An 8,708-nucleotide genomic window follows, 5' to 3' on the forward strand; every position below is an offset into this window, starting at 1 on the left:
GAGCAGAGCTGCTGTTTGTACTGACAGTGACAGATGAGTGTGGCTCTTATCCCAACATGTGTATCATCAGTGTGCGGCTGAGGATGTGAAGGAAGGAATGCTGCAGTGGAAAGTCTGAATAATATGTTGGCTGAAAGCTCACTGAGAGGAGGACGACTGGGATTCTCACAGAAGAGTTTGAAACTCTTTTAATGCAGCTTATACTGAAATAAACTCATCTTTGGTCTCATAAATATACGAACGATGGCTTCCCTGATTCTCTAATGAATACACACAGTGAATCCAAATGGAAAATGACGCTTCAAGCATTTCTTCCCACTACTTTCTGTCCCTTTTGTTTGGAGCCTGAGTGGACGTCAGTGTTCTTACTGAGAGCCGGTCCGTCAGGTCAGCTGACCCTGGTGTCATGTGAGCTTCTTCTTATTGATTAAAAGTCCAGCAGCTGCATTCTGGACCGACTGCTGCAGAGACAGAGAAGAGCGACTTCTGAAGACTTACAACGATCCACCCGACAAACATAGATGGATATTCATTCATAGGATAACAGAACCAGGATTGGACCTGTCTCTCCTGGTGCCGACGGCCCATCTGGGGACAGGAAGCGGAGAGATGGTATCAAACACTGGGACACTGAAGGAGAAATGGCACCAGGAGCGGAACCAGTGCCAACGCCTGCTGGAGCGCCAGGCAGCAGAACCTCCCTGGTACCGGTCAACTGAGAGACAGAACCTGGCTCGGGCAGCGAGGCCGAACCTGCCGGTCAGTCTGCAGGAACAAGGTCTTGAACAGTATGGGCCTCTGGAGGACCGCTGGGCCGACCAATCACCTCCATCACCTCCATCCCCTTCATCACCTCCATCACCTCCATCACATCCAATCACCTCCATCACCTCCATCATCTCCAATCACCTCCATCACCTCCATCACCTCCAATAACCTCCATCACCTCAGGAATCATCGTCAAATCAGGGAAATCTCAGAACAAGTAAAGTCTCACCTCAGAAACAAGGTGAGAAACTGACCTCCGGCAGGTAAATATACGGAGATATTACACACTCGGTGAAACAACAGCTGAGAAACCAACTCTGGTTATTGGAGACTCTATTTAACGTGAAGTTAGTGAAACCAGCGGCCAGAGACAGATGTCTAAAGATGGCGCCGCGCTAGCGGCAGCCTGTTGCAGCAGCTCCCCTCCCCTTGTTATTAGTATTATTAGTATTTTTAAGCCTTTCTCCTCTTCGGAGTTGTTGTTTTTTTCTTTCTCTCGTGTGTTAAGTTAACGGTCAGACAACGGACCGTAATTTTTCCACGTTTCTGGCTGGGGGCTCTGTTATTGTTTACTCGCGTGATCAGCTGATCGCGCTGAGTAGCCCCCTACTGCTGCTGCCCGGAGCGAGGCCTGAGATCCCCGTTGAACTTCGGAGAAGATGTCGGGGTTGCAGAGCTGGAGCTAAGCTAAAGGCGGAAAGGAGGAAATATAAACCATCGGTACCAGAGATCTTAATGGGGAACGTGAGGTCGTTGGCCAACAAGACGGACGAGCTCGACGCGCTGGTAAAGACCCAGAGAGAGTACCGGGAGTGCAGCATCATGTGTTTCACCGAGACATGGCTGCACTCACATTTCCCGGACCACAGCGCGGCCGTACCCGGCTTCAGGACCGTTCGGGCGGACAGAGACGTTGTTCGGAGCGGCAAGAAGAAAGGTGGAGGGATTGCAGTCTATGTGAACGAGAGGTGGTGCAATCCCGACCACGTGTGTGTGAAGGAACGTTTCTGCAGCCCGGACATTGAACTTCTAGCCGTGGGGATGCGCCCGTATTATTTACAAAGGGAGTTCTCGTCAGCCATTGTTATCGCTGTGTACGTTCCTCCATCAGCTGACGCAGAGGCAGCAGTGGACACCATCAACTCCACTGTGGCTAAACTGCAGACTCAGCATCCCGGTGCATTTTTGGCAGATACTGGAGATTTTAACCAGTCTGGATAAAGTACTGCCAACTTTGCACCAGTATGTGAACTGCCCCACCCGGAACAATAAAACTCTGGACCTACTGGATGCTAATGCCATGGATGCATACAGTACTACTGCCCTTACCCCCCTTGGTAGATCAGACCACAACCTGGTCCTGCTGACCCCCAAGTATGTTCCTCTGGTGCAGAGGCAGCCTGTGACCACCAGGACTGTGAGGAGGTGGACACAGGAGGCTAAAGACGCCCTGCAGGACTGCTTTGAGTCCACGGACTGAGACGTGCTGTGTGGACCACATGGGGAGGACATCAACAGCATGACGGACTGTATCACAGAATACATTAAATTCTGTGAACACACCACCGTACCATCCCGGACTGTAAAATGCTTCCCCAACAATAAGCCGTGGATCACCAGTGACCTGAAAGTTCTTCTTAATAAGAAGAAAGCAGCTTTCAGGTCTGGGGACAGGGAGGAGCTCAGGAGAGTGCAGCGCCACCTGAAGGAGAAGCTCAGGGAGGTCAAGGACTCCTACAGGAGGAAGCTGGAGGCCAAACTCCAGCAGAACAACGTGAGGGAGGTGTGGACCGGTATGAAGGAGATTACTGGGTTCAAGGGGAGAGAGAGACGACCAGGGGGAACCTGGAGAGGAACAATCAGGGGGAACCTGGAGAGGAACAACCAGGGGGAACCTGGAGAGGAACAACCAGGGGGAACCTGGAGAGGAACAACCAGGGGGCTCCCTGGAGAGGTCAAATGAACTAAACTGTTTCTTCAACAGGTTTAGTTCACCACCCTCATCTGTCTCCTCCACACCTCACACCTCCCAAACACCTTTGCTGCCTCCCCCCCCCCCTTTGCGCCCCCTGATGAACTGCATAGAGCCCTCAATCTCAAAGGGCTCTTCCTCCATCGACACCTCGACCCTCCCCCCCCCACACACACACACCCCTCACCCCCCTCTCTGTGACGTCTGGCCAGGTTAGGAGACAGCTGGAGAGACTCCACCAGCACAAGGCTGAAGGACCTGACGGCATCAGCCCCGTGGTCCTGAAGACCTGCGCCGTCCAGCTGGCTGAGGTCCTACAACACCTCTTCAACCTGAGCCTGAAGCAGGAGGAGGTCCCGGTGCTGTGGAAGACGTCCTGTCTGGTTCCTGTCCCCAAGAAGACGACTCCATCCGGCCTCAACGACTACCGTCCGGTTGCCCTCACATCTCATGTGATGAAGGTGCTGGAGAGGCTGGTCTTGGCCCACCTCAGGCCGCTGGTGAAATCTTCTCTGGACCCCCTACAATTTGCGTACCAGCCTCATGTGGGAGTGGACGATGCCATCATCTACCTGCTGCAACGAGCTCAGTCTCACCTGGATGGAACCGGTGAATCTGTGAGAATCACTTTCTTTGATTTCTCCAGTGCATTCAACACCATCCAACCACTGCTGCTGAGTGAGAAGCTGCGGGTGGTGGGGGGAGGGGGTGGACACTTCCACCGTCTCCTGGATCACTGACTACCTGACAGGCAGACCACAGTTTGTCCGTCTGGGCAGCGTGCTGTCTGATACGGTGGTCAGTGGTACTGGAGCTCCACAGGGAACTGTTCTGTCTCCCTTCCTGTTCACCTTATACACAACTGACTTCCAGTACAACTCAGAGTCAAGACATCTGCAGAAGTTCTCTGATGACTCTGCAGTGGACGGTGTATAAGGGATGGACGGGAGGAGGAGTCAGTGGTAGGATGTATAAGGGATGGACAGGAGGAGGAGTACAGGGCAGTAGTGGAGGACTTTGTGGAGTGGGCTGGTAGAAATCACCTGCTCCTGAACGTGGCCAAGACCAGAGAGATGGTGGTCGACTTCAGGAGGAAGATGACGGCTCCACAACCGCTGAGAGTTCTGGGAGAGGAGGTGGACATGGTTGAGGAGTACAAGTACCTGGGTGTGTCCATCGACAACAGACTGAACTGGAAGACCAACATCAACGCTGTCTACAAGAAGGGGATGAGTCGACTCTTTTTCTTGAGGAAACTTCGATCCTTCAATGTGTGCAGCGAGATGTTGGAGATGTTCTACCATCTGTTGTGGCCAGTGAACTGTACTTCGCTGGGGTCTGCTGGGGGAGCAGCATTGGAGCCGGTGACACCAACAGACTTAACAAACTGGTTAAGAAGGCCGGCTCCATCATTGGCTGCAAACTGGACAGCCTGGAAAAGGTGGTGGAGAGGAGGACGCTGAACAAACTATTGTCCATATTGGATAATCCTGTCCACCCTCTCCACCTGCTGCAGGGACAGAGGAGCACTTTCTCTAAAAGATTCCTCCAGCTCCGCTGTCACAAGGACAGATACAGGAGATCATTCCTGCCCACTGCAATAAGACTGTACAATAACTCACCTCTGACAAAATCCATCACAGTACAATAACACTGTTGACTGTTTCTTGGTTTGTGTGTATATTTTATATATATATATATATATATATATATATATATGCACTGTATTGTATATATATATATATATATATATATATGTTGACTGTGTTTCTTGATTTGTTGTATATAATATATATAGATATATAATGTACTGTATATACTGTGCATTTTATATTTTATATTTATATTTTTTACTGCTATTTACTGCTATTTTATTTTATTGCTTTTCTATTATTATATTGTTCTATTCTATTCTATTATTTTATTTATTATTTCTATTATTATCTTATTGCTTCTGTAGGCTGCTGTAGCGAAAAAATTTCCCCTCGGGGATTAATAAAGTAAATACCTACCTCCCTACCTACCTACCTTCCAGGGGACAGAGTCAGATGTCTTCCAGGGGTCAGAGTCAGATGTCTTCCCGGGGACAGAGTCAGACGTCTTCCAGGGGCCAGAGTCAGATGTCTTCCAGCGGCCAGAGTCAGACATCTTCCCGGGGACAGAGTCAGACGTCTTCCAGGGGCCAGAGTCAGATGTCTTCCAGCGGCCAGAGTCAGATGTCTTCCCGGGGACAAAGTCAGATGTCTTCCCGGGGCCAGAGTTAGATGTCTTCCCGGGGACAGAGTCAGATGTCTTCCCGTGGACAGAGCGGGCGACATTGAATCAAACCTGAAACTGCTGACTAAGGCTAATCGTAAATCCAGTCAGATTGTTATTAACGTCGGCAGTAACGACACCCGGTTACACCAATCGGAGGTCACTAAAGTTCATCTTGAATCGGTGTCCAACTTTTCAAAAACAACGTGGGACTCCGTAGTTTTCTCTGGACTCCTTCCTAACCGGACCAGTGATGATATGTTTAGCCGTACATCTTCACTTCACCGCTGGTTGTCGAGGTGATGTCCCGCTAACAACGTGGGCTTCATTAACAACTGGAATACTTTCTGGGGGAAACCTGGTGATCCGGAGAGACGGCATCCATCCTACTTTGGATGGTGCAGCTCTTCTTTCTAGAAATTTGGCCATGTCTCTTAACAGCCCTAAAACCTGACATCCAGGGTTGAGGCCAGGACGCAGAGCTGCAGTCTTACAGCTCCTCTGCAGCTTCTTTAGAGCTGTCACTCACCCAAAACCTTCAACATCCTGTAGAGGTTGTGTCTGTACCCAGACCACCGATATTTAAAAAAACTCAAGGAAAGATGGATCAATAAAAATGTAATAAAAATTGATCCTACCAAATTAATGGATCAAAAGAGACCTGGCTGCAACAGGAAGAATATGTTAGTGTTAATGAAGCAACTCCTCCCAGTCATATTCATTATCATATTCCTAGAGATTCAGGAGGAGGAGGAGGAGGAGGAGTGGCAGCAATCTTCCACTCAAGTTTATCAATTAATCCAAAGCCTAAACTTAGTTGTAAATCATTTGAGAGTCTGACTCTTAGTCTCTCACCCAAACTGGAAAGCAGAGAAACGGATTGTATTGTTGTTGTTTATCTCCCACCTGGTCCTTATTCAGAGTTTCTAACTGAATTCTGACTTTTTATCAGATTTAGTGCTGAGTTCAGATAAAGTGATGATAGTGGGAGACTTTAACATTCATGTTGACGTGGACAACGACAGTCTCAGTTCTACTTTCAGCTCATTATTAGATTCTGTAGGCTTTTCTCAGAATGTAAATAAACCCCGTCACCGTGGTAACCACACCCTCCATCTGGTTCTGTCGTATGGGATGGAAACTGAAAATGTAATAGTATTTCCTCAAAACCCTGTTTTGTCAGACCACTTCTTCTTAACATCTGAAGTTCCAATAATGGACTACACAGCATGTGGGAATAAATCCCACTACAGTAGATGTCTGTCAGATGATGCCGTGGCCAAGTTTAAGGAAGCAGTTACATGTTTATCCTCTTCGATGCCGTGTGTTAAAGCAGTGGAAGACATCTACGTTGATCTTAGTCCCACACTAGTGGATCATCTGGTAGAAAACACTGCAGTATCTCTGCTCCAACTCTAGATGATGTCGCCCCTCTGAAGAAGAGAGTCATGAACCAGAGGAAGTTGTCTCCATGGTACAACTCAGAACTACGCTCTGCTAGGCAGCGACTAGAAAGATGGAAAGGAAATGGAGTTCCACTAATTTAGAAGAATTTCACCTGCCTGGAAGGAGAGTCTAATTATATAAGAAAGCTCTTCGTAAGGCCAGAACTTTATATTATTCATCATTAATAGAGGACAACAAGAACAACCCCAGGTTTCTTTTCATCACTGTAGCAGGCTGACAAAGAGTCCCAGTTCTGTTGAGTCCTCTATTCCTTCAGCTCTCAACACATCAAGCTGTGAAACACGATGATGTCATCTTCACCTCCAGCTGAGAAACAGGATGACATTATATTCACTTCCAGCTGTGAAACACGATGACATCATGTTTACCATCTCCAGCTGTGAAACACGATGACGTCATCTTCACATCCAGCTGTGAATCAGGATGCCATCTTCACCTCCAGCTGTGAAACACGATGACGTGATCTTCACCTCCAGCTGTGAATCAGGACGTCATCTTCACCTCCATCTGTGAAACACGATGACATCATCTTCACCATTTCTAGCTGTGAAACACGATGACGTCATCTTCACCTCCAGCTGTGAAACACGATGATATCATCTTCACCATCTCCAGCTGTGAAACACGATGACATAATCTTCACCTCCAGCTATGAAACACGATGACATCATCTTCACCATCTCTCGCTGTGAAACACGATGACGTTATCTTCACATCCAGCTGTGAAACACGGTGACATCTTCTTCACCTCCAGCTGTGAACACGATGACATCATCTTCACCATCTCCAGCTGTGAAACACGATGACGTCATCTTCACCTCCAGCCGTGAAACAGGATGTCATCTTCACTTCCTGCTGTGAAACATGACGACGTCATCTTTATCTCCAGAAGTGAAACACGACGTCAAATTCACCATCTCCATCTGTGAAACACGAGAAAACTGATCTCCCTCCAACAGGTTTATTCTTCTTTCACCATCTGTTTTACTTTTTATTGGATGTTTTCAGGATCTTTTACTGCTGATTTACAGCAAGAAGAAATTTAACAGGACGAGTGTTCACTGAAGTGTTCAACAGCTGATGTGGAACCTCCCTCCCTGCTTCCCTTCGTTCCTTTATTACATTACATTACATTTCATTTAGCTGACACTTTTATCCAAAGCGACTTACAACAAGTTAATTTTAACCATGAGGGTTCAAACCAGAACAACAAGAATCAAGAAAATACAATTTCTTCCAGAAAGCCAAACTACAAAGTTCTATCAGTAAGTTCTATTTTAAGATACTAAAGTTCTACTGTTCAAGGTAAAGTCTGAAGAGGTGTGTTTTTAGTTTGTGGTGGAAGATGTTCAGAGTTTCTGCTTCCTGATGTCGGTGGGGAGCTCATTCTACCATTTAGGAGCCGGGACAGCAAACAGTCGTGATTTTGTAGAGTGTTTAGTTCAGTGAGGAGCAACAAGCTGATTGGTAGAAGCAGAGTGGAGGGAGCGGGCTGGGATGTAAGGTTGGACCATGTCCTGGATGTAGACTGGACCCGATCTGTTCACAGCACGGTACGCAAGTACCAATGTTTGGAAATGGATGCGGGCAGCTACTGGTAACCAGTGAAGGGAACGGAGGAGGAGGAGGAGCAGGAGCAGATTAGTGTGTGTATTTCGGGAGGTTAAAGACCAGTCAAGCTGCAGCATTCTGGATGAGCTGCAGAGGTCGGATGGCGCTAACAGGTAGACCTGCCAGGAGGGCAGTAGTCTAGATGTGAGATGATCAGAACCTGGACCAGAACCTGGACCAGAGCCTGGACCAGAACCTGGACCAGAGCCTGGACCACAACCTGGACCAGAACCTGGACCAGAACCTGCACCTCCTTCTGAGTGAGAAGAGGACGTATTTTCCTGATATTGTGCAGCATGTATCTACAGGAACGTGTTGTTGCAGTGATGTTGGCAGTAAGAGAGAGTTGACTGTCGAGTGTCTCCGAGGTTCTTATCAGTCAGGGTCGGGATAACAGAGTTGTTGAAGGTAGTAGTCAGGTCGAGGGTGGGACAGTCTTTCTCTGGAAGGAAGAGCAGTTCGGTCTTGTGGAGGTTGATTTCCAGGTGGTGTGAGGACATCCACTGAGACATGTCAGTCAGACAGGCAGAGATTCATGCTGCTACCTGTGTTTCAGATCTGGAAAAGAGAGGATCAGTTGGGTGTCATCAGCATAGCTGTGGTAGGAAAAGACATGCGAGTGAAGGACAGAGCC

General features: G+C 48.1%; 1 protein-coding gene across 1 annotated transcript in view; it reads left to right on the forward strand.

Annotated features, from left to right (window-relative positions):
• The first annotated feature begins 1,809 nt into the window (after positions 1–1,809).
• The window catches only part of gal3st2 (galactose-3-O-sulfotransferase 2), a 34,369-nt gene continuing 27,470 nt past the window's right edge, over positions 1,810–8,708 (forward strand). The window contains exon 1 of the mRNA XM_069166504.1: positions 1,810–1,945. Within this exon, the coding sequence (XP_069022605.1) occupies positions 1,810–1,945 (136 nt within the window). The remainder of the gene's footprint in view (positions 1,946–8,708) is intronic.

The sequence above is a fragment of the Embiotoca jacksoni genome, unplaced genomic scaffold, assembly GCF_022577435.1.
Source record: "Embiotoca jacksoni isolate LCO1_2020_lvr unplaced genomic scaffold, fEmbJac1.0.p SCAF_39, whole genome shotgun sequence".
NCBI classification, from domain to species: domain Eukaryota; kingdom Metazoa; phylum Chordata; class Actinopteri; family Embiotocidae; genus Embiotoca; species Embiotoca jacksoni.